General features: G+C 48.0%; 2 protein-coding genes and 1 long non-coding RNA gene across 3 annotated transcripts in view; 2 read left to right on the top strand and 1 right to left on the bottom strand.

The window, feature by feature from the left end:
* LOC128783377 (uncharacterized) overlaps nucleotides 1–4,146 on the top strand; it is a 14,439-nt gene extending 10,293 nt beyond the window's left edge. Inside the window, exons 6-11 of the mRNA XM_053934022.1 lie at nucleotides 10–68; nucleotides 170–305; nucleotides 608–714; nucleotides 1,248–1,389; nucleotides 2,019–2,134; nucleotides 2,453–4,146. Of these exons, the coding sequence (XP_053789997.1) occupies nucleotides 10–68; nucleotides 170–305; nucleotides 608–714; nucleotides 1,248–1,298 (353 nt within the window). The 3' untranslated portion in view covers nucleotides 1,299–1,389; nucleotides 2,019–2,134; nucleotides 2,453–4,146. The remainder of the gene's footprint in view (nucleotides 1–9; nucleotides 69–169; nucleotides 306–607; nucleotides 715–1,247; nucleotides 1,390–2,018; nucleotides 2,135–2,452) is intronic.
* On the top strand, nucleotides 2,623–15,959 carry LOC128783378 (uncharacterized). The gene is made up of 11 exons (XM_053934023.1): nucleotides 2,623–2,637; nucleotides 6,407–6,517; nucleotides 7,035–7,103; nucleotides 11,764–11,873; nucleotides 12,757–12,842; nucleotides 12,927–12,985; nucleotides 13,087–13,222; nucleotides 13,525–13,631; nucleotides 14,165–14,306; nucleotides 14,936–15,051; nucleotides 15,628–15,959. The coding sequence occupies exons 1-9, from the start codon at nucleotides 2,623–2,625 to the stop codon at nucleotides 14,213–14,215; spliced, it is 744 nt and encodes a 247-aa protein (XP_053789998.1). The 3' UTR covers nucleotides 14,216–14,306; nucleotides 14,936–15,051; nucleotides 15,628–15,959.
* A 4,188-nt stretch (nucleotides 15,960–20,147) lies between these two features.
* Nucleotides 20,148–20,848, bottom strand: LOC128783379 (uncharacterized). The gene is made up of 2 exons (XR_008429133.1): nucleotides 20,578–20,848; nucleotides 20,148–20,307 (listed from the first exon to the last, which is right to left on the bottom strand). It is a non-coding gene; the product is annotated as an uncharacterized LOC128783379 (long non-coding RNA).
* Between the last annotated feature and the right edge of the window lie 2,742 nt (nucleotides 20,849–23,590).

The following is a 23,590-nucleotide window of genomic DNA, read 5'->3' on the forward strand; positions in this document are numbered from 1 at the left end:
CGGCTGCAGTTCGGTTTCTTTCTCACAGGTTTCCGGGTGTTTTGATCCTGACGTCGCCAAAGCCTCAGGTTTGCTGAATTGGGGCTCCTACCTGTGTGACCCGTGAAATGTCCCGGAAGCTGATCGATGTCTTCCTGCTCCCGCTGTGTTCATTTGGGCTGTGCTTCAGGCTTCTCTCCCTGGGCCCTTGCCGTTGCCGTATCTCTTGGATGCCGTGCAGAACGGAATCAGGCAGCCAAGCCTCAGGTTCACCTTCTCCCTCACCCTCTGCGCTGCTCGTGTGGCACAGCAGATCCTGAAGCCAGGTACTGGGACGTGCTGCGTGTGTCACTGCTGGGGTGAAAAGCAGAGCCCTGGGGAGTGTCGATCCCCTCACCTGCTCTGTGCTCGTGCGCTCTTGCCTGAGCTTTTCCTCCTGGGCAAGAGAAGGGGAGGGTGGGCAGCAGTGGGAATGCGCCTCAGAGCAAAGGCCTTCTGCAGTTGCCGGGCTGTTCTCCCAGCTCGGAGCGCTGCACGCTCACTGACTGCAGCTTCCAGGAATTGTCGTCCGTGCTTGTGGATTGGGAGCGCTGTCCTCCTCCACCATGCCAACCTTTTCTCTTTACAGAGGAGCACGTGTACATAAGGGTAAAGAGATTCCTTCTGTCACACCGGTATTTGGACCTGAGGAAGGTACCAGGTTTTCTCCAGCTTTTCTACAGTTTTGATTTTGAGGTAAGAGTCCCATTTTAGGTACCCAGTAATTCTTCAGAAATGTATTAGAAACAGCCGCAAAAATACAATGAAAGCTCATTCTCCCACGGGTAGTTAATTAGAAGCGTCTTTCTTATGTTTCATGTAGGAATTCAAAATGTTATTTCTGTGAGGTTTTTGTTGTCTTCTTAATACTAGCGCACAAGGAGTTGTGCTGCGTATGCTCTGTGAGCACAAGAAAAGAATGTTCTGCCCCGGCTAGCTACAATTCCTCTTTGAGTTTAGGCTAGTAACTTGGAGTTCAACTGAAGTATTTTAGAAACAGCAACTTCTAAAATTCCATTTCCACTGCATGTTTGGGCTGCAGACTGACTGTTCCCAATGGATGTTAGCGATTAAATTTGATAGGAATGGAAAATTGAGAAGTCCAGAAGAAGCTGTGGTAATTCCTGAGCTGGCACTCAGAGGGAACCGGGGTTTTGTGCTCTTAGGAGCATGTATCCTTTGGAAATGTCTGAATGTCTGACGGTGGTATTTTTCTTTATGGCTTCCAGTACAAAACAGCACGAGTGGATCCTCAGATTTCTTGGGGAAGGGCTGCGTGACAAACATTGCTGTGAGCTCTATGTCTACCAGAGGATTTTCCGGGTCATTCTTTCCTTTCTCAGCAGTCCTTTGTGTGACCAGGGCTCCCAGGTAAGAATTGAAAAAGAACAGTTCCCAAATACCCCAAACCACAAAAGCTTGTATGGCCTCAAGATCTCAAGTACAAAACAGAAAGGAGCAGCTGATTCTGCCTTGGTCCTCTTGAAAATCTGTTCCTTGTTGGTTTTGTGGATGTGTGGAGGGGGAAATAATTTAGGTTGTGTCTAAACCAGTCCCATCCTTATCCCCCGAAACTGGGACCGGTTCCTGCCATCGTGGAGCCTCACGTGGGTGCCGTGGTTTTGCTCCTGCAGTCGGGGTCTTTTCTTTTTGGGGTCTCTATTCCCCAGCCAGCACGTTTGTCACCTGCACAGTGCTTCGGCAGGAGGGAAACTCGCCTGCCGGGAGCTCTCAGGTTTGGGAGCATCCACCCTGAGGATTTCAGGTATCAAAACCTCGGACAAAAAGAGAAAATTGTCTTGCTACCTGAATACTTCTTGTAAGAGCAGCACCTGTGGTGTGAAGCGTTGAAGGGAGAATGTCTTTCCTTCTCTGGAGTTGCTGAGAACAGGCGGTGTTCATTTTAGCTGGAAGTTGATCGGGTACCAGCCAAATTGCTCATTTTATTTTAGATAATCAGATCTTGGCTGTAAAAGAACAAGTTGCATTTTCTGTTTCAGAGTCCTATTCTGGAGATACGACAGAGTGCTGCTGCCCGTGTCACCTCTAGAGCTGCCCATGAGCCGATAGAGGATCACAGCCTCCTCTCGTGGGTCCTGCACGGCTTAGAGAAAAGGTAACCAGCCAAGTACGGGAGACGTGGGGACAATTTCCTGTCCACGGCTGAAGAATGACGTGGCTGAGGATGAAAGCAAGGGGGACAGACCTGGAGACGGGGGCACCGAGGGCTGCACTGGCAGAACTTGCTGAACGCTGAGGTGTCCCTTGTGTTTTTGAGAAGAGAATCAAGAGGCTTTCAGGTGGTGGTGGGAGGGACGATGGTGGGGGGGCTGTGTGATTTGGGAATCACTTCCTTGACAAAGCAAAAGGACACCTTGTGCTGGTGTCTTTAGCTTTGAAATTTCAAGCAGCCTCAGTTCCCATCCTGTCACAGGACCTGCTGCACAGGAAGTGGCACAGTAATGGATTTGAGCTGTCTAGAACGTTACTTCTCCTCCCCTTGCCTCTCCCTGACAAAAAAAATCTCTTCTGCAAGCACAGAGTGCCCTGACAGGTTCAGGCAAGTGCACCAAAAGTGCCCTAGAATATGGTCCCCCGTAGGAGATGGACCAGCTGCTGGTGAGGATCTGCCTTTCAAATGTGGTTTTCTTTTCTTTTTTTTCTTTTTGTTCTGTTTCATTTTGTTTTTCAGGTTTCTGGAGAACCAGGTGATAAATAAAATGATTTCCTTACTCCATCCTTTGTGGCTAATAAATTTAGGAGACAAGAGAGAAAACAGGAATCGATCCCAGATGCTGCTGTTGAGATGGGTATATGATCTACCTGTATATAGATATATGCGTATCTATCTATATCTGTGTAGTGATAATAATGGGAGTTTTTATGATACGTTGCTTTACTGTCTTCTATTTTTAATAAAGTGCGATTTTAAGTTATTAGGTATAACATTTTATTCTGCTTATTGGCTAAAGTAACATTTTCTTGTATTTTATTGGTATCAAGTCATGTTAATCATTAATTGGTAAGAGTTTATAATGAATTATTAAGGTGTGAATATTGTTCATTAAGGTACGTCTTTTTTTTACTGTAGGTATTTTCATGTGTTCGTATGGGTTTTTATGTTAATGATTTGGGGTTTTTGTGTTATGAATATATTAGTATTTTATTAGGGTTTTTTTGGTTAGTTTACTTGTTTGGTGTGTAGATCACTCCTGTTAAGTATGTTTATCTATATATGTTTTAAAATGTAAGTTATAAATCTACTTGTTAAGGATTTTTGTAGAGTTCTATGTAAAAATTTAAATCGGTAGGGGAGATAAAAAGCAGTAATTATTAATAAGATGAGTATTTTAGTTTTTAATAATGATTTAAGTTATTCAGCGATGTTTTAATTTTTGAAAATATTATTTAGTTATTTTTTATGTGTGATTGATTAATTTTTAAAAAAAAAATTAGTAATGTTTTTGTAAATTGATTTCTTGTGATTTCATCAATTTATATATTTTTAAAAATGTTTTCTATTTATGATTGTGTGTGAATAATAAAAAATGAACAGTTGTTTTATTTTGTAAGGTAGTATGTTTAAAGATGTTCATATTTGGCAGTAATTTATTTAACGTTATACATGTGTTATTGTTTGATTTGGTTGGTTAATAAGTAAGTTCATTTGATGTGCTTCAAGTGTGAGTTGTAGTTATTTTAGGTGTTAAAAGAGATGTAGAACTAATAGAATTAGGTTGTTAAAAGGTTGTACGATTTTGATCCTGAGAAGTAAATTTGTGTTGGAGTGATTGGGTATTTTTAGGTGGGTGTTCTTTTTTTGGGTTTTTTTTTTGTTTGTTTTTTTTTTTTTTTTTTTGTTTTTTGGTTTTTTTTTTTTTTTTTTGTGTTTTGTTTTGTTTTTTTTTTTATATGTATTATTGTTATGTTTGGTCTTAGTGGGTTAATTGTTTTAAATTGTAGGTTTGCTGTTTTGAGGTAACTTCTTTGTGGTTTGGTGTGGTTTGGGGGTTGTTTTGTAACTAAATATTGTACAAGTATTTGTTTGTAATGATTTGAGTAATTTTACTTTTGGTGGTTTACCTGTCATTTGGGGTATGAGTGTATAAATGTTATTTGAAGAGTTTATGTTACGTGTAAGTTTTTTGATTTGCAATTTAGTGTTTGTAAAGGATAAGGTTAGTTGTGAGGAGGTATACAAACGAGCTACGTAGAAAAGAGATTTTTCGGGTTGGTGACTGATAAACAGAGCGTATTTGGACGTGGGGTTTTAGTGTTACTTGTTTGTTCTGTTTTGGTTGTGGAACTATTTCTTTCGGGGTTGGGTTTTTTTGTTTTTTTTTTTCTTTGGTGTGTTTTAAATAAGGCTTGACACAGTGAGTAGGACTCTTGTGTGATTTTTTTTTTTTTTTTTTTTTTTTTTAATTGTGGAAACATAAGTATAACGTGTTCTGTAGGTTATGAAATTGACGGGACTACATTATTGGCTACTTACTAAATCTTGTAGTTGTGAGTAGGTTTTTGTAACTCTGATTTTGAAATCCAAGAAGAAAAGTGAGGAGACGAAGGAGGTAGAGAAGTTATCTCCTTCTAGGACAGAAAGGGTTTAGCGCAGAAACTGCTGGGTCTAATGTGGCGCGGGGGTTTCCGTGCGCCGGCCGGGCCGGGCGCGGGGCTCGGCGGCAGGAGAGCGGCGAGCTGTGCGCGTGCGCGGGAGGCGCGCTGCCGCGGGGAGCCGAGCGGAGCCGAGCGGAGGTGAATGGAGCCGAGCGGAGCCGAACGGAGCCGAGCGGAGGTGAATGGAGCCGAGCGGAGCCGAACGGAGCGGAGCCGAGTCGAGCGGAGCCGAGCGGAGGCGAATGGAGCCGAGCGGAGCCGAACGGAGCCGAGCCGAGTCGAGCGGAGCCGAGCCGAGTCGAGCGGAGCCGAGCGGAGGCGAATGGAGGCGAACGGAGCGAGCGGCTCCGAGTTGAGCCGAGCCGAGCTGCGCCGAAGAGGCGAATCCAGCCGAGTCTAGCGGAGAACAGCCCGAGTGTAGGCGAGGAGCCGAGCGGGGCCGAACCGAGCCGAGCTCCGCCGAGCGCAGCATCCCGAGCAGGGCGGGCCGCCGGGGCGGGCTCGGGTGGAGTCGGGGCTCTCTGAGGCTCCCCGTCCTGTCCCGCTCTCTACCCCTCCTTCTTCCTCCCCGTATTCCTCTTCTTTCTCTCTTTCCCCCATTTCCCGCTCTCCCCAAAGCCGACCCCTTTCTCTCCCTTTTCGGCCTCCCCTCTCGTCCCCCCCTCCATCCTTCCTTCCTCCTCCCCGTATTCCTGTTCTTTGTCCGCAGACCCTCTCCCCTCCTCTCCCTCGCAAACCCGACACCCCGCGCCCCCCCCCCCCCCCCACTCCTTCCTGCTCTGTCCCTATCCCGCTCCTCCGTTCTATTCCTCTTCTCTCCCTCCTCTGTGCACCATCCCTCTTCCCCGCTCCCGGCCTTTCCCTTGCCCTCCCGCTTTCCTCCACAGCCCGACCTCCCTCCCTACCCTTTCTCATGCCCTGCTAGCCCTCTTCTCTTCCCGTCGCCCCGTTCCTTCTTTCCCCGCAGCCGCGGGGCCGGGGCGCCGGAGAATAAAGCCCAGAGGGCCGGAGCCCGGCGCCCCTGGGCCCTTGCGGGAGTCCCCGCACGGGGCCGGAGGCTCTCGGCGGATCCCCCCGTGCCGGTCAAACCCCGCCCGGCCCCGCCGGACCTGCGGCTTTGCCGGCATCGCGCTGAGAGCGGCCCCCGCTCTGTGCCGTGCCGTCCGTGCCGCGTCCCCGCCGTCTCTGCCGCTCCCTCTCTCTGCCCCTCGCCCGTGACAGCGAGGCTGGGCAGGAGCTTCGACCCTTCTGGGGGCTGCCCCCTTTTCTTGTTGCGGCAGAGTCCCTTTCGGGGGGGATGTACATGTGGAAAGGGATGGAAGCAAGTGCTGGGCTGCTGTCCAGGGCAGTTAAGACTCGTTCTGTGCCTTCTTTGGGGGCCAGGAAAAAGGGGTGAAGACTCGGGGCTCTGGTGTCATTTGGGGCACCCTAAGGTCCCTAGGAGAGGGAGGCACGCTGCGGCGGAGGAGCAGGTGGGTGGCGAATGAGGGGGGTCATGCCGGGTGCCGTCCCCCCGAGGGGGGTGTGTAGAATACTACATCCTGTCAAGTGCTTCGTTTTTATAGGTATTGGTAAAAATAGGAATTTGTCTCTAAATTCATTTGGAAAGAAAGCCAGAGCAGCCCCAGGTGTGAACTGTGAGGATAAGGAGGGGCCGGCTCCTGCCGGCAGCTGTTTTAGGGGCTTTGCCTCAGCTGATTTTACAGGGAGCTGCTGGAGAAGAGGAGTTTATGGGCGGCTCCTGGGGCTGTCCTTGGAAGGACGGTGACAGCTTCGGACAGGGTCTGGGGGATCACCTGGATACGCACTTGGATACCTGGAGCATTGCTCAGAGGAGGTGCCGAGGGACAAACCTTTGTGCCAGGTAGCGGCAGCCAAACAGGTGAGCCCATGTGCATTTGTAGCGGGGACATTTCTCCTTTCCCTTTTAAATTTCATCTTGCCAATCCCTCCCCGGTGCTCCCAGAAAAAAAAAAAAAAAAAAAAAAAGAAAAAAGAAAAAAAAGAAAATAAAAAAAAGTATTTTGAGTAGGAAAGAAATTCAAATTGAGGGTAGCGACTTGTCTTCCATTATTGACCGTGTCTGAACTGGTGGGGGATCCCCTTTCACGTGTGGTTTTGAGGGTATTGATTGAAGGAAAAGCTGCCTTTTCCAGGATGTTAGGGGTATCCCAGGGGTGTCAGGGAATCGACAATACACAGCCCATTGTTCTATTTGTAGTTCACCTCTACTTCTTATATAATTTTTCTGCTGACAAATCTTATGCTTAGCTCGAATCGCAGTTCTGCTGTTTCTGAGGCCTGCCTTTTGCAGCTTTCCCAAAACCCTCTGGTTTGAAAGATTCCCACAACTTGAGGGATTTCATTTGAGGACAAGCCCTTCTTTTCTGCTCTTACAGGGGCTGAAACTGAAGGGGAGAACACATTTATTTGCCCTTGTTGAAGTGAGGCGAGCACCTGAGTGTGGCGTAAGTTCCGGGGGTTGAATTGAAGGAGGCTGCAGCTCTCGCAGCGTTTGAAGGGTTGGGATCGGGCTGTGCCGCTGCATTGGAGGGCGCTTCTTGTGCCCCTGGCCCGGCAGCCAAGGCTGTGGCGCGGGAGCTGCTGGCGTTGCCCGGGGAGCTGCCGAGGTGGAAGGGGACTTGGGCGCGGCCGGGCTGGCGCGGGACTGCCGGAGCCGCGCCGGAGCGAGGCGTGCGGAGCCGAGGGGAGCTTTGCCGGGCCGGCGGGCGGGAGAGGCGGCGCGGGCGCTGCGCCGGTGCCGGCCGGTGCCGGCCGCTCCGTCCGCTCCGGGCGCGGGGCTCGGGCGCCGCCGGGGCCCCCTGGGCCCGGTGCCGGCCCCGCCGGGCAGGGGGAGCGGGCGGGGGGCTCCCGGCGCGGCGCCGCCTCTGCCTGCCGCAGGAGCCGCTTTCCTGCCGGGAGCCGCGCTCCGCCCGGTGCCGGCAGCGCGGCTTTTCATTTTCCGAAGGTCCTTGGTGTAGCGCTTTGGAGGTGGTTCTTAGGAATTGATTGTATCGTTTTCTTTTGTTCGTGCTTGGTGTATGCTAAGGGACATGGTGTACTTCTTGAATGTTATGGTTCTTGGTTCAGGTGCTGATGGCAAGGATTTATTTGGATTGAGTTTTGTTGTTGGATTTCATTTTTGTGGAATTTGGTGGATTTTTTTTGTGTTTTGATTTGTTTTGATTTTTTTGGTTGGGTTTTTAAATAATATTTTTATATTATAAAAAGATAATTTAAAATTCTATATTTTAAGGTTTACAATGTTTTTTTATGGGTCGTGGCATGAAGTAGCGGTTAGGTTTTTAATTGGATTGTGGTGGCTTTTATTAGCGTGAGTATGTAGTGTTCGTTTTGGTGGGTTTGAGGCAGTGTCCTGTAGTTAATTAGTGAGGTTTTTGTAATATTGGTCATTGCATTATTGTTGATTGTATTATAGAGGTTTTATTCATTTGGTATGTTTGATTGTCGTGTATGTTTTGTTGTTGCAGAGAATCTGGGAGATATTGTTTATGGTTCCATTTATCTTTTGGCTTGGTGTTTATTTCCAGGTGGTATTTTAGTTTTGATTATGGTTTGAGGCATTATGGGTTTATTGAGTTAGGAATCATTTTTTTGTTGTTGTTAATTGAAGTTTTTTTTTTTTTTTTTTTTTTTTTTTTTTTTTTTTTTGTAGTTTGATGTATTTGGTTGCTGGTTTTTATTCGTTTTATTTTTGGGAACATGGTTGTTTATATGGTGGATTTTTTTTCGGTAGTTATTTTATTTGGGTGGTGATTTTTTTGTTTCTTAGTGGTTTAGATTTTTTTATATCGGTAATTGGTTTGGTGGTTTTTTAAGTTTATTTTATAGCGTATTGGGTTCTCTTTATGAGTTAGTGTTGAGGTAGAGTTTTTTTTTTTTGTTTTGTTTTTTTGGTTTTTTTTAGTAACGTTCAGGGTCTGTTCTAGGGTTTGGAGTTTAGTAAGTTAGTTGGATTTTTTTTTTTCTTTTTAGTGGGTTTTGTGATTTGCTGTGTGGGATTGTATAGGGGTTTTTTTTCATTTTTGTTTAATTTTTGTGATGTGATAAGAATTGTTAGTGAAAAGAGTGTAGTGTGGGTTTTTTTTTGCTGGTAGTTGGTTGGCTGGTGGAGCCATTCTAATATTTTTGGACGGTATGGGTGGGAATTTGTTGCTGTTTGTATTGGCATTTTAGTTTTAGGTATTGGATCTTAAATGCAAAATTATAACTATAACTATAATGTAAGAAAACAAATCTAGAAATATAAAAATGGGAATATAAAACTTCCATTTTAAATATAAATAGAATACATATAAATAGAACATGTAACATAAATAATATTATCTATCACCGTAAGATGTTCTAATGTTTGATATAGAGTATTTTATACTCTATAGAGTATTTTAAAGTATGTTTATATAAGTACATATGAATATAGATTATACATATAAATCAAATCCATAGAAAATATCAATCTAGAAATGTATAATTAATATATGTAGATAGATATAAAATACAAAATCATAGAAATTGATACAATACATAATGGATATTATACTGTATATGTCTTATTATACCACATGACATGTCATATATTTTATATATCTAAATATAGTACATCAATATACTGTAATATAATATGTAAGAAACTATAAATGTAAATATCAAAAGCATAAATAGAAAAATATTCAAATATAGTTTAAAATAAAGGGGTTTTTAAAATTTTCTATTTGGTAGTAGGCAGGGCTTTTATTATAAAAATTAAAAATAGAAATAAAATAAATTAGAAAGGGCTTCTTTGGTTTTTATTTGGTTAGAGGCAGGGTTTTTATTTTAAAAAATATGAATATACATTTTATTTTGATATAATTCTAAAAATAGAAATAGATAATCAATGTATAAAGATAGATAAAAAATATAAAGTGTAAATAAAAATAAGTAATAGGAAGATATAGAATATAAATAACACCATCCATCAATCTACATTTACAATGCAAATTTCAATAGAAATGCGAAAAACATAGATAAATTTAAACACAGTTTAGAAGAAAGGGGTTTTTTTTTAGGTTTTGACTTGGGTAGAGGCAGGGGTTTTATTATAAACAATATAAACCTTTTAGAAATATCAATCTAAATATAGAAATATGTAATCAATATATTAAGACATGCATAAAAATAGAAAATAAAATAAACTTTAAGTAATATGAATGAATGTAAGAAATTATAAAATTATCATTATACATCAGTATACATTTTAAATCAAAATGTGAATATAAATATAAAAAATATAAAAATAATATAGATTGAAATATAGCTTAAAAGAAAAGATTTTTTATTTTGGTTCTTATTGGGTTAGAGGCAGGGTTTGTTTTTTTTTTTTTTTTGGTCGGTGTTTTTCGGTTTCGTGCGGGATGTTTAGGGGCATTTATTGCAGAGGATGTTTTGAAGGGGGTCGCGCCTGTTCTTCTTTGCGCGCCTTCCCCGCCTGCAGCCCCAGGGCGGGCGGCAGTGCCGCCGCCTTGTGGCCAGAGTGCAGTAGTGCAGCCCTCGCCCGAGGTCCTCCCGCGGCCGCCACCTTGGGAGTGGGTTGTCGCGGACTCGCTTGACCTTCCCAATATGGCGGCAAAAAAGGCGGGAAAAAGGAGGACCTCGGTCTGTCTACTGCACTGCCTGCACGGCACCCTGACGCCGGCGCCGCCCCGCGGGATTTTTTTCGCTTTTTCCCGTGTCGTGGCCGCGGACTGTGAGCTCAGCGGCTGCGCGGGCGGTCAGGTTTTGAGCGGGCGCCGACAGGCATCGGCAAAAACGCCTCTCCCTTCCGAGGGCCTCACGCGGCCGCCATCTTGAAAGTGTCGCGGCGGCCGGGACACTCTTGACCTTCTCAATATGGCGGATAGAAAAAAAAAAAAAAAAAAAAAAAAAAAAGCGCGGGAAAATCGTGGTCCGCGTGCTGCACTGCCCGCGCGCCACGCAGGGGCCGCCCCGCCGGGATTTCCCGCGGCCTTGCCAGTACTGCGGACACGGGCTGTTGCCGCACTCGCGCCGCGGGCGGGTGGGTTTCAGGCAGCATTTTTCTTTTAAATAAGAGATCGTTAATATTAATATCATAGAGCTAGAATTTGCTTACAGGCAGGGCTTTTATTTTAAAGAACAGAACTATTTTTGCAATAGAAATATAGAAATGTATATTAATATATCTGGATATATAAAAAGATAAAATATAAATAAATAGAAGTCATAGGAAGAAGATATTTAATATAGAATCGAAATAACATCATGCATCAATATACATGATAAATGGGAATGTGAAAAGTATAAATATGAAAGATAGTTCTAGAGAGTTTAAAAGAAAAGGATTTTGGAGGGGTTTTATTGGGTTAGAGGCAGTGTGTTTTAGTTTGTGTGCGGGTGGTTTCGGGCCATTTATTTTTCAGGATTTTTCCAAGGGGATCGCCCCTGTTCTTTTCTGCCTCCCTTCCCTCCGGGCGAGCGGCAGCCCCCGGCTGTGGCCGGCGGCGGTGCTGCCGCCTTGTGGACAGAGAGCGGTACTGCAGCCCCCCCCCAGCCAGCGCCCTGCCCCTCGCCGCTGGGTGCCGGCTGAGGGGGGAAGGACGGCTGCCGAGCGTGGGAAGGGCGAGGCGCGGGAGGGAGCGAGCGGCAAGCGGGGCGGTGTCTGTAAATAGAGGGGAGGGGTGAAGGAGATTCGGGAGAGCAAAGGGACCCGATGACCGAGAAGAAGGGCAGCGGCGAGGGCGGCCCGGCGGGGCCGCTTTCGGCGGGCGGCGGAGGCGCGGTCGCAGCGCTCACGGGCCGGGGGCGGCGGGCGGGGGGCGAGCGGCGTCGGAACAGGGCTGCACTCCCCTTTCCCGATCCCCGCGCGCGTCCCTCTCTAGACGCTGGAAGCGACCGCGTGCCGGAAAATGCCGCCGGGGCGGCGCGCAGGCGGCGGAGCGGGGCCCCGGCTTTCCCCGCCCCTCCTGCCGCCATCTTTGGAAGGTCAAGCGAGCCGTCCCCGTCCCGCCGCGTCGCTGTCTCGTCCCGCCGCGTTCCCGCCGCCTCCCCGTGCTTCCCCGCCGTCTCCACTCTGACACGATCCGCCCCCGTCCCGGACCCCCTCCGCTGCAGGGAAATGCAGGAGAACGCGAAAGCATCGGGGCAGAGCAGCCGCTGGAGGTGCCCGAGCCGTCTCCCCCTTGCCCGCAGGGCCGGAGTTGCCCACCGCCGGCAGCTGACAGGTACGCTGACAGCACGGGCGGCTCCGGCACACGCTTTGCCTCGCTGTGTTCCGGTGCCGTGCTGCTGCGGGAGGACGGGGCCAGCGCTCCAAAGGCCAGAGCAGAGCGCTGGCGAATGGGAGGCGAGGAAGGCTTGGGCTAAGGATGGATTGAAACCGGGCTGCCTGTAAGTGCGCAGAGAGACCTTTGTCATCCACGCTGCCAAAAGGAGCACCTGGTACACCCTATAGGTGTGCCTTGTGTTTCACGTGTTTTCATTTCCTGTTTGTGTCATCCCAAAAAGCAGGGACGGAGCAAATGGGACTGGTTCCCACTGTTGCTGGGTGAAGGCGGCTGTATTGATGTCATCTTTTTTTCACCCCAAGTTTGGCTTTTCCCATGCTTTTCCCGTAGCTGCTGCATTGGGTGTCCCCAGGAGGGCTGGGTTCCTCAGCAGGGGTCTTAGGAGTTGCTATGGATTCTGATTTTTCTGAAGCTGTATGGAAGTGTGCTAGCGAATCAGCTCTTTTCTCTCCTGAAAAGCTTTCCATCTATGTCCACCCGTGCGTCTCTGTGTTTTAATCACGTAGCCGGACGCGCTGAGGTTCTTACTTTCTAAGCCAAAAGCTGAAGCAGATGACCGTTTGCTTTGTGTGTGTGAGGAGTGGCATTTGTGCTGGAGAGCTGCGGTTGGGAACAAAAGATGGACTTAATGTGCTCTGGGGACGGGCACGGGAGGAAACGCACAGAAAGGCAAGGCAGTGATGATTGCGGAGGAGAAATGAGAGGTGGTTGCTTCCGATCCGTGGGGACTTTCCTTGGGAGTGATCGATCAGAGAGCGTATGGAAGTAGAGAGCATCTTCTGGCTGCTTCTGTTCTGTAAACTTCTCCCTGGCTTCACAGGTCCGTGCTGGAGAGTGGGAGAAGGGTCCCTGCTGGCTGCCGTGTCCTGGGTGGGCACAGAGCTCTGACCTTGGCCAGATGGGCTGGTGAGTATTGAATCAATCCCTGCCTCCTCGTGAGCAAGTTGTTTGAAGGAGTTTGAGGCAGGGACGGCTTTTAGCCGGCTGCAGTTCGGTTTCTTTCTCACAGGTTTCCGGGTGTTTTGATCCTGACGTCGCCAAAGCCTCAGGTTTGCTGAATTGGGGCTCCTACCTGTGTGACCCGTGAAATGTCCCGGAAGCTGATCGATGTCTTCCTGCTCCCGCTGTGTTCATTTGGGCTGTGCTTCAGGCTTCTCTCCCTGGGCCCTTGCCGTTGCCGTATCTCTTGGATGCCGTGCAGAACGGAATCAGGCAGCCAAGCCTCAGGTTCACCTTCTCCCTCACCCTCTGCGCTGCTCGTGTGGCACAGCAGATCCTGAAGCCAGGTACTGGGACGTGCTGCGTGTGTCACTGCTGGGGTGAAAAGCAGAGCCCTGGGGAGTGTCGATCCCCTCACCTGCTCTGTGCTCGTGCGCTCTTGCCTGAGCTTTTCCTCCTGGGCAAGAGAAGGGGAGGGTGGGCAGCAGTGGGAATGCGCCTCAGAGCAAAGGCCTTCTGCAGTTGCCGGGCTGTTCTCCCAGCTCGGAGCGCTGCACGCTCACTGACTGCAGCTTCCAGGAATTGTCGTCCGTGCTTGTGGATTGGGAGCGCTGTCCTCCTCCACCATGCCAACCTTTTCTCTTTACAGAGGAGCACGTGTACATAAGGGTAAAGAGATTCCTTCTGTCACACCGGTATTTGGACCTGAGGAAGGTACCAGGTTTTCTCCAGCTTTTCTACAGTTTTGATTTTGAGGTAAGAGTCCCATTTTAGGTACCCAGTAATTCTTCAGAAATGTATTAGAAACAGCCGCAAAAATACAATGAAAGCTCATTCTCCCACGGGTAGTTAATTAGAAGCGTCTTTCTTATGTTTCATGTAGGAATTCAAAATGTTATTTCTGTGAGGTTTTTGTTGTCTTCTTAATACTAGCGCACAAGGAGTTGTGCTGCGTATGCTCTGTGAGCACAAGAAAAGAATGTTCTGCCCCGGCTAGCTACAATTCCTCTTTGAGTTTAGGCTAGTAACTTGGAGTTCAACTGAAGTATTTTAGAAACAGCAACTTCTAAAATTCCATTTCCACTGCATGTTTGGGCTGCAGACTGACTGTTCCCAATGGATGTTAGCGATTAAATTTGATAGGAATGGAAAATTGAGAAGTCCAGAAGAAGCTGTGGTAATTCCTGAGCTGGCACTCAGAGGGAACCGGGGTTTTGTGCTCTTAGGAGCATGTATCCTTTGGAAATGTCTGAATGTCTGACGGTGGTATTTTTCTTTATGGCTTCCAGTACAAAACAGCACGAGTGGATCCTCAGATTTCTTGGGGAAGGGCTGCGTGACAAACATTGCTGTGAGCTCTATGTCTACCAGAGGATTTTCCGGGTCATTCTTTCCTTTCTCAGCAGTCCTTTGTGTGACCAGGGCTCCCAGGTAAGAATTGAAAAAGAACAGTTCCCAAATACCCCAAACCACAAAAGCTTGTATGGCCTCAAGATCTCAAGTACAAAACAGAAAGGAGCAGCTGATTCTGCCTTGGTCCTCTTGAAAATCTGTTCCTTGTTGGTTTTGTGGATGTGTGGAGGGGGAAATAATTTAGGTTGTGTCTAAACCAGTCCCATCCTTATCCCCCGAAACTGGGACCGGTTCCTGCCATCGTGGAGCCTCACGTGGGTGCCGTGGTTTTGCTCCTGCAGTCGGGGTCTTTTCTTTTTGGGGTCTCTATTCCCCAGCCAGCACGTTTGTCACCTGCACAGTGCTTCGGCAGGAGGGAAACTCGCCTGCCGGGAGCTCTCGGGTTTGGGAGCATCCACCCTGAGGATTTCAGGTATCAAAACCTCGGACAAAAAGAGAAAATTGTCTTGCTACCTGAATACTTCTTGTAAGAGCAGCACCTGTGGTGTGAAGCGTTGAAGGGAGAATGTCTTTCCTTCTCTGGAGTTGCTGAGAACAGGCGGTGTTCATTTTAGCTGGAAGTTGATCGGGTACCAGCCAAATTGCTCATTTTATTTTAGATAATCAGATCTTGGCTGTAAAAGAACAAGTTGCATTTTCTGTTTCAGAGTCCTATTCTGGAGATACGACAGAGTGCTGCTGCCCGTGTCACCTCTAGAGCTGCCCATGAGCCGATAGAGGATCACAGCCTCCTCTCGTGGGTCCTGCACGGCTTAGAGAAAAGGTAACCAGCCAAGTACGGGAGACGTGGGGACAATTTCCTGTCCACGGCTGAAGAATGACGTGGCTGAGGATGAAAGCAAGGGGGACAGACCTGGAGACGGGGGCACCGAGGGCTGCACTGGCAGAACTTGCTGAACGCTGAGGTGTCCCTTGTGTTTTTGAGAAGAGAATCAAGAGGCTTTCAGGTGGTGGTGGGAGGGACGATGGTGGGGGGGCTGTGTGATTTGGGAATCACTTCCTTGACAAAGCAAAAGGACACCTTGTGCTGGTGTCTTTAGCTTTGAAATTTCAAGCAGCCTCAGTTCCCATCCTGTCACAGGACCTGCTGCACAGGAAGTGGCACAGTAATGGATTTGAGCTGTCTAGAACGTTACTTCTCCTCCCCTTGCCTCTCCCTGACAAAAAAAATCTCTTCTGCAAGCACAGAGTGCCCTGACAGGTTCAGGCAAGTGCACCAAAAGTGCCCTAGAATATGGTCCCCCATAGGAGATGGACCAGCTGCTGGTGAGGATCTGCCTTTCAAATGTGGTTTTCTTTTCTTTTTTTTCTTTTTGTTCTGTTTCATTTTGTTTTTCAGGTTTCTGGAGAACCAGGTGATAAATAAAATGATTTCCTTACTCCATCCTTTGTGGCTAATAAATTTAGGAGACAAGAGAGAAAACAGGAATCGATCCCAGATGCTGCTGTTGAGATGGGTATATGATCTATCTATCTGTATATAGATATATGTATATACGTATATCTGTGTAGTGATAATAATGGGAGTTTTTATGATACGTTGCTTTACTGTCTTATATTTTTAATAAAGTGTGATTTTAAGTTATTAGGTATAACATTTTATTCTGCTTATTGGCTAAAGTAACATTTTCTTGTATTTTATTGGTATCAAGTAATTAATGTTAATCATTAATTGGTAAGAGTTTATAATGAATTATTAAGGTGTGAATATTGTTCATTAAGGTACGTCTTTTTTTACTGTAGGTATTTTCATGTGTTCGTATGGGTTTTTATGTTAATGATTTGGGGTTTTTGTGTTATGAATATATTAGTATTTTATTAGGTTTTTCTTGTTAGTTTAGTTGTTTGGTGTGTAGATTATTCATTAAGTATGTTTATCTATATATGTTTTAAAATGTAAGTTATAAATCTACTTGTTAAGGATTTTTGTAGAGTTCTATGTAAAAATTTAAATCGGTAGGGGAGATAAAAAGCAGTAATTATTAATAAGATGAGTATTTTAGTTTTTAATAATGATTTAAGTTATTCAGCGATGTTTTAATTTTTGAAAATATTATTTAGTTATTTTTTATTTATGTGTGATTGATTAAATTAAAATTTTTGTAATGTTTTTGTAAATTGATTTCTTGTGATTTCATCAATTTATATATTTTTAAAATGTTTTCTATTTATGATTGTGTGTGAATAATAAAAAATGAACAGTTGTTTTATTTTGTAAGGTAGTATGTTTAAAGATGTTCATATTTGGCAGTAATTTATTTAACGTTATACATGTGTTATTGTTTGATTTGGTTGGTTAATAAGTAAGTTCATTTGATGTGCTTCAAGTGTGAGTTGTAGTTATTTTAGGTGTTAAAAGAGATGTAGAACTAATAGAATTAGGTTGTTAAAAGGTCGTACTGTTTTGATCCTGAGAAGTAAATTTGTGTTGGAGTGATTGGGTATTTTTGGGTGGGTGTTTTTTTTTTTTTTTTTTTTTTTTTTTTTTTTTTTTTGGTGTTTTTTTTATGTATTATTGTTAAGTTTGGTCTTAGTGGATTAATTGTTTTAAATTGTAGGTTTGCTGTTTTGAGGTAACTTCTTTGTGGTTTGGTGTGGTTTGGGGGTTGTTTTGTAACTAAATATTGTACAAGTATTTGTTTGTAATGATTTGAGTAATTTTACTTTTGGTGGTTTACCTGTAATTTGGGGTATGAGTGTATAAATGTTATTTGAAGAGTTTATGTTACGTGTAAGTTTTTTGATTTGCAGTTTAGTGTTTGTAAAGGATAAGGTTAGTTGTGAGGAGGTATACAAACGAGCTACGTTGAAAAGAGATTTTTCGGGTTGGTGACTGATAAACAGAGCGTATTTGGACGTGGGGTTTTAGTGTTACTTGTTTGTTCTGTTTTGGTTGTGGAACTATTTCTTTTAGGGGTTTTTTGTGTGTTTTAAATAAGGCTTGACACAGTGAGTAGGACTCTTGTGTGATTTTTTTTTTTTTTTAATTGTGGAAACATAAGTATAACGTGTTCTGTAGGTTATGAAATTGACGGGACTACATTATTGGCTACTTACTAAATCTTGTAGTTGTGAGTAGGTTTTTGTAACTCTGAATTTGAAATCAAAGAAGAAAACTGAGGATACGAAGGAGGTTATCTCCTTCTAGGACAGAAAGGGTTTAGCGCAGAAACTGCTGGGTCTAATGTGGCGCGGGGGTTTCCGTGCGCCGGCCGGGCCGGGCGCGGGGCTCGGCGGCAGGAGAGCGGCGAGCTGTGCGCGTGCGCGGGAGGCGCGCTGCCGCGGGGAGCCGAGCGGAGCCGAGCGGAGCCGAGCGGAGCGAGCGGCTCCGAGTTGAGCCGAGCCGAGCTGCGCCGAAGAGGCGAATCCAGCCGAGTCTAGCGGAGAACAGCCGAATGTAGGCGAGGAGCCGAGCGGGGCCGAACCGAGCCGAGCTCCGCCGAGCGCAGCATCCCGAGCAGGGCGGGCCGCCGGGGCGGGCTCGGGGTGGATCGGCGCTCTCTGAGGCTCCCCCTCTTGTCCCTCTCTCTACCAATCCTTCTTCCTTTCTTCCTCCTTCCCGTATTCCCCTTCTTTCTCTCTCTATCCCTTAGTTCCCTCTCTCCCCAAAGCCGACCCCTTTCTCTCCCTTTTCGGTCTCCCCTCCCGTCCCCCCCTCTACCCTTCCTTCCTCCTCCCCGTATTCCTGTTCTTTGTCCGCGGACCCTCCCCTCCTCTCCCTCCCTCGCAAACCCGACCCCCACTGCCCTGTCCCTATCCCGCTCCTCCGTTCTATTCCTCTTCTCTCCCTCCTCTGTGCACCGTCCCTCTTCCCCGCTCCCGGCCTTTCCCTTGCCCTCCCGCTTTCCTCCACAGCCCGACCTCCCTCCCTCCCTACCCTTTCTCATGCCCTGCTAGCCCTCTTCTCTTCCCGTCGCCCCGTTCCTTCTTTCCCCGCAGCCGCGGGGCCGGGGGCGCCGGAGAATAAAGCCCAGAGGGCCGGAGCCCGGCGCCCCTGGGCCCTTGCGGGAGTCCCCGCACGGGGCCGGAGGCTCTCGGCGGATCCCCCCGTGCCGGTCAAACCCCGCCCGGCCCCGCCGGACCTGCGGCTTTGCCGGCATCGCGCTGAGAGCGGCCCCCGCTCTGTGCCGTGCCGTCCGTGCCGCGTCCCCGCCGTCTCTGCCGCTCCCTCTCTCTGCCCCTCGCCCGTGACAGCGAGGCTGGGCAGGAGCTTCGACCCTTCTGGGGGCTGCCCCCTTTCTTGTTGCGGCAGAGTCCCTTTCGGGGGGAATGTACATGTGGAAAGGGATGGAAGCAAGTGCTGGGCTGCTGTCCAGGGCAGTTAAGACTCGTTCTGTGCCTTCTTTGGGGGCCAGGAAAAAGGGGTGAAGACTCGGGGCTCTGGTGTCATTTGGGGCACCCTAAGGTCCCTAGGAGAGGGACGCACGCTGCGGCGGAGGAGCAGGTGGGTGGTGAATGAGGGGGGGTCATGCCGGGTGCCGTCCCCCCGAGGGACCCAAAGCTGCCCCAAAATGCACAGGAAGGGGGTGTGTAGAATACTACTAAATCCTGGCAAATGTTTCGTTTTTATAGGTATTGGTAAAAATAGGAAAGTATTGCTAAATTCATTTGGAAAGAAACCCTCTCTCTATCCACTCATTTGTATCCAGGAATGTAGGAAACTCTGACTGGGCATGGGTAGTAGTTTTGAAAATAATGCCATAACGTTTTGATCTAGGAATGAACCAAGCAAGTGCCCTGAAACCATCAGAACAGCTGCAGGGGCTGAAGGGAATAGAAAGGGCGCTCTGGCACCTTTTGCCTCCATTCTCTGCCAGTCCCCAAAACGTGTCGCAGTCCCGTAAGAGGCGTTTGTCATCCAGACTGCCAAAATGAAGACCTGTAAAATCCTAGCTCTGCCTTTTGTTTAACGTGTTTTTACTTCATATTTATGTCATCACAGAAAGCAAGGAAAGGAGAAATGTGACTGGTTCCCACTATTGCTGTGTGCAGGCATTTTGAAAGGCTGGTGTACTTATGTTCTCTTTTTCCACTCCAAGCTTGACTTTTCCCCTCCTTTTTCGAGGTCTGCTGCTTTGGGTGTCCCAAGGAGGGCTGGGTTCCTCAGCAGGGGTCTTAGGAGCTGGTGCTGATTCTGCTTTTTCTGAAGGTGTATCAAAGTGTGCTTCCAAAATGACTATTTTCTCCACTGGAAAGCTTTCCCTCAATGACCATCAATGCATGTGCGTGTTTTAATCGTCTAATCAGACGGACTAAGAAAAGCCAACACCCCTAGTGGATTTCTGCTTGGTGTGTGTCTGTGAGAAGTGGGCTGTGTGCTGGACAGGGAGAGGCGCTGGCAACAGCGCCAGGTGTGAGCTGTGAGGATGATGAGGGGTCAGAGCAGCCCCAGGTGTGAGCTGTGAGGATGATGAGGGCTCAGAGCAGCCCCAGGTGTGAGCTGTGAGGATGATGAGGGGGCGGCTCCTGCCGGCGGCTGTTTTAGGGGGTTTGCCTCAGCTCACTCTTGCATGGAGCTGTTGGAGAAGAAGAGTTTGGGGGGGGGCTCCCGGCGTTGTCTCATGGAAGGACGGTGAGAGCTTCAGACAGGGTCTGGGGGATCGCTTGGATACCTGGAGCATTGCTCAAAGGAGGTGCCGAGGGACAAACCTTTGTGCCGGGAAACAGCAGCCAAACAGGTGAGACGGTGTGCCTTTGTAGCGGGGACTTTTCTCCTTTCCCTTTTAAATTTCGTTTTGCCAATCCCTCCCCATTGCTCCCCGAAAAAAAAAAAAACCCACCAAAAAACGCCAAAACCAAAAAAAAAAAAACCAAAAAAAAAAAAACAACCCAAAAAAACTAGGGTTTATTAAGACAAAAGAAATTCAAAATGAGGGAAGCAACTTCTCTTCCATTATTGCCTGTGTTTGAACTGGGTGGGATTCCCGTGCACTCGTGGTTTTGAGGGTCTTGATTGAAGGAAAACATGCCTTTTCCAGGGTGTTAGGGGTATCCCGGGGTGGCAGCGAATCCCTGTGTTCTATTTCAAATAGAAGGGGAAAAATATTGTTGTTGTATGCTGGGTTTTGACTTGAGGGTAGCCCCCCCCCCCATTTTCATCATCCTGAGGTTTAAATGGAGGGGGTAGTTGGTAGGGGACCTGTTGTCCGTCCTTGTAAAGGGTTTGGATTGCGGTAAAAATCCCCCTTTTACCATCATTTGAGGAAAGTCCTTTCTTTTCTGCTCTTATAGGGGCTGAAACTGAAGGGGAGAACACATTTATTTGCCCTTGTTGAAGTGAGGCGAGCACCTGAGTGTGGAGTAAGTTCCGGGGGTTGAATTGAAGGAAGCTGCAGCTCTCGCAGCGTTGGAAGGGTTGGGATCGGGCTGTGCCGCTGCATTGGAGGGCGCTTCTTGTGCCCCTGGCCCGGCAGCCAAGGCTGTGGCGCGGGAGCTGCTGGCGTTGCCTGGGGAGCTGCCGAGGTGGAAGGGGACTTGGGCGCGGCGGGGCTGGCGCGGGACTGCCGGAGCCGCGCCGGAGCGAGGCGTGCGGAGCCGAGGGGAGCTTTGCCGGGCCGGCGGGCGGGAGAGGCGGCGCGGGCGCTGCGCCGGTGCCGGCCGCTCCGGGCGCGGGGCTCGGGCGCGGCCGGGGCCCCCTGCAGCCCTCAGGAGCCGCCGGAGGAGCCGCTTTCTTACCGGAAGCTGCGTTCCGCCCGGTGCCGGGAGCGCGGCTTTTAATTTTCCAAAGTTCCTTGATGTTGTGACTTTGAGGTGGTTTTTAGGAATTGATTGTATCGTTTTATTTTGTTCGTAATTGATGTATGATAACGGACATGGTGTACTTCTTGAATGTTATGGTTCTTGTTTCAGGTGCTGATGGCAAGGGTTTTTTGGGATTGAGTTTTGTTGAATATTTTTTGTTGTGGAATTTGCTAGTTTTTTTTGTTTTCATTTTTTTTTTTACTATGTAGTAATATTTTTATGCTATAAAAATATAATTAAAACAGTAAAATTTTAAGAGGATCTGTTGTTTAAGGTCTACAAAAGTCTATATGGGTCATACCATGAAGTAGAGGGTAGGTTTATAATTCTGCTGGAGTGGGTTTTTTAAGTGTGAGTATGTAGTGTTCGTTGTGATGGGTTTTAGGTACTGTCCTGTAGTTAATCAGTGAGGTATTTATAATATTGGAAATTGCATTATTATTTATAGTATAATAGAGGTTTTATTCATTTAGTTTGTTTGATTGTCGTGTATGTTTTGTTTGTTGTCGCAGAGAATCTGTGAAATACTGATTATGGTAACAGGTTTCTTTGGTGTTCTTGATTGTAGCTGAGCAAGGGGCCACAGTCGGTGACTCTAGGAAACTGCCAGCGGGCGAGGCGGCCTTCCTCGGCACCGGACGTGGATTCTCGTCCCCGGACGTCCGAGAGATAAGTCGAGGGCCGGGACCCTGAGAGGGGATGGAAGCGAGGCGCTGGGAGGGCTTTTGGAGGCAGCTTTGGAGATGGGGGTGGCCCTTTAGGCCACATAAAGGAAAAGCCTCACAGTGCTGAAGTGCTCAGGGCAGAGCAGTGCCGGTGCACGGTGTGTCACTTGTCTGTCGTGCCTTCTGTGTCTTTTGCCTTAGTCCTTTGAGGGGCTTATCGGAAGCCCGGGCGTCCATCTTTGCATCTCTCATCTCTGTGTTCCTCGGCCCCGTGCCGATTCCTTCTTACCTTTGGCTCGGGAGCCCTGACAGGCCTTGGAGTAGCATCCGGTCAGATGTCTTTTGAGGTCTTGTTCTGGGCTGTTCTCGACAGCTGTGATTTGTGACAATTGTGACGGCAAGGATGCGTTCTAGCAGATTAGGACTCGTAGCGATGCGGAGATCCGTAGAGCATTCTGACGCTAGGATTCTCGGGCATCCTTCTCTGCCTTGCTTGGAATAGGTCATTCAGTTAGCATCTTGTTCCTGCAGGGTTCTCTGAGCCTTAGAGGCTCGCCATCAGTCTCAGCTAGGTCATCTCATTCTGCAGTCTCTGGCTCCCTGAGGGCATTCTTCTCGCTCAGAGCTTTCTCCCCCTGTTGTGTCCCCTTGTTTGTCTTGTTCTGTGTCACGGGTGTCTGGGTATTTGGTCTGGAGCTGCTCTGCCCTGCTGCATAGCCTGGTGTAGGTCTAGAATGGGGCGTGTCCTGGGGCCTGGAAATTTGTAATGTGGGGTGTATTTGGACTCTAGATGGGATCTGTAGATTGATGAAGGCTATCTGGAGCTGTTAAGTTATCCTGCAGTGCTCTGACTTTTGTCCTCACGTTCTTTCAGACGCAGCCAGATGGAATCCGTGGCAGAGGGCCCCGTCCCGTGTGAGGGGGGTCCCCCGAGAAGGTCAGTCACCCTTTGTCTTTGCAGGGGGAGTATAAATGGTGCCTCTGTATTACAGCTATTTTCTTTGTTGTTATTTTTAGGAACTAAAGCCAGATACTAGCGGTCAAGGTAAGTGGGCAAGGTGAGCAGTGAGCGGTGGCAGGCAGCAGTTGTTCTTGTTCCGGTCTCAATTCCCGGTGCAGCTCTTAGGCTCCGTTCTTGTTTGCGTGCTCTAGGCGGTCCGCTCGTATTACGCCGAGACCCCCCTCAGCAACGGGGCCGCAGACCCCCGCTTGGTCACTCTCGTGGGAATTTGGGAAGCAGCGCACGGATCTGTGATGAAGCCTTGATCTTTGACATTTGAAGGTGTCACCCGGGGAGCCTTCAGGAGCGGCCGAGGAGTTGCTGTAAGTCGGGGAGCTAGGGAGGAGGAGCCAGGGTCCACTCGAGTTTCAGCGATGCCACGTCACCTCGTCTCCTCTTCACCCAGGCAGACCCTGCCGCGAGGGCATCGGCCTCCGGGCGCGGCCAGATGAGGCGGACGTTCTTAGGAGAATGGTGAGTAGCAGAATTGTTATTGGTTATTGGCCGCTGTGCAGCTAAGATCCTGCAGTGATGTTTGGTGTTCTTGATTGTAGCTGAGCAAGGGGCCACAGTCGGTGACTCTAGGAAACTGCCAGCGGGCGAGGCGGCCTTCCTCGGCACCGGACGTGGATTCTCGTCCCCGGACGTCCGAGAGATAAGTCGAGGGCCGGGACCCTGAGAGGGGATGGAAGCGAGGCGCTGGGAGGGCTTTTGGAGGCAGCTTTGGAGATGGGGGTGGCCCTTTAGGCCACATAAAGGAAAAGCCTCACAGTGCTGAAGTGCTCAGGGCAGAGCAGTGCCGGTGCACGGTGTGTCACTTGTCTGTCGTGCCTTCTGTGTCTTTTGCCTTAGTCCTTTGAGGGGCTTATCGGAAGCCCGGGCGTCCATCTTTGCAT

The sequence above is a fragment of the Vidua chalybeata genome, unplaced genomic scaffold (assembly GCF_026979565.1).
Source record: "Vidua chalybeata isolate OUT-0048 unplaced genomic scaffold, bVidCha1 merged haplotype scaffold_243_ctg1, whole genome shotgun sequence".
NCBI lineage: Eukaryota > Metazoa > Chordata > Aves > Passeriformes > Viduidae > Vidua > Vidua chalybeata.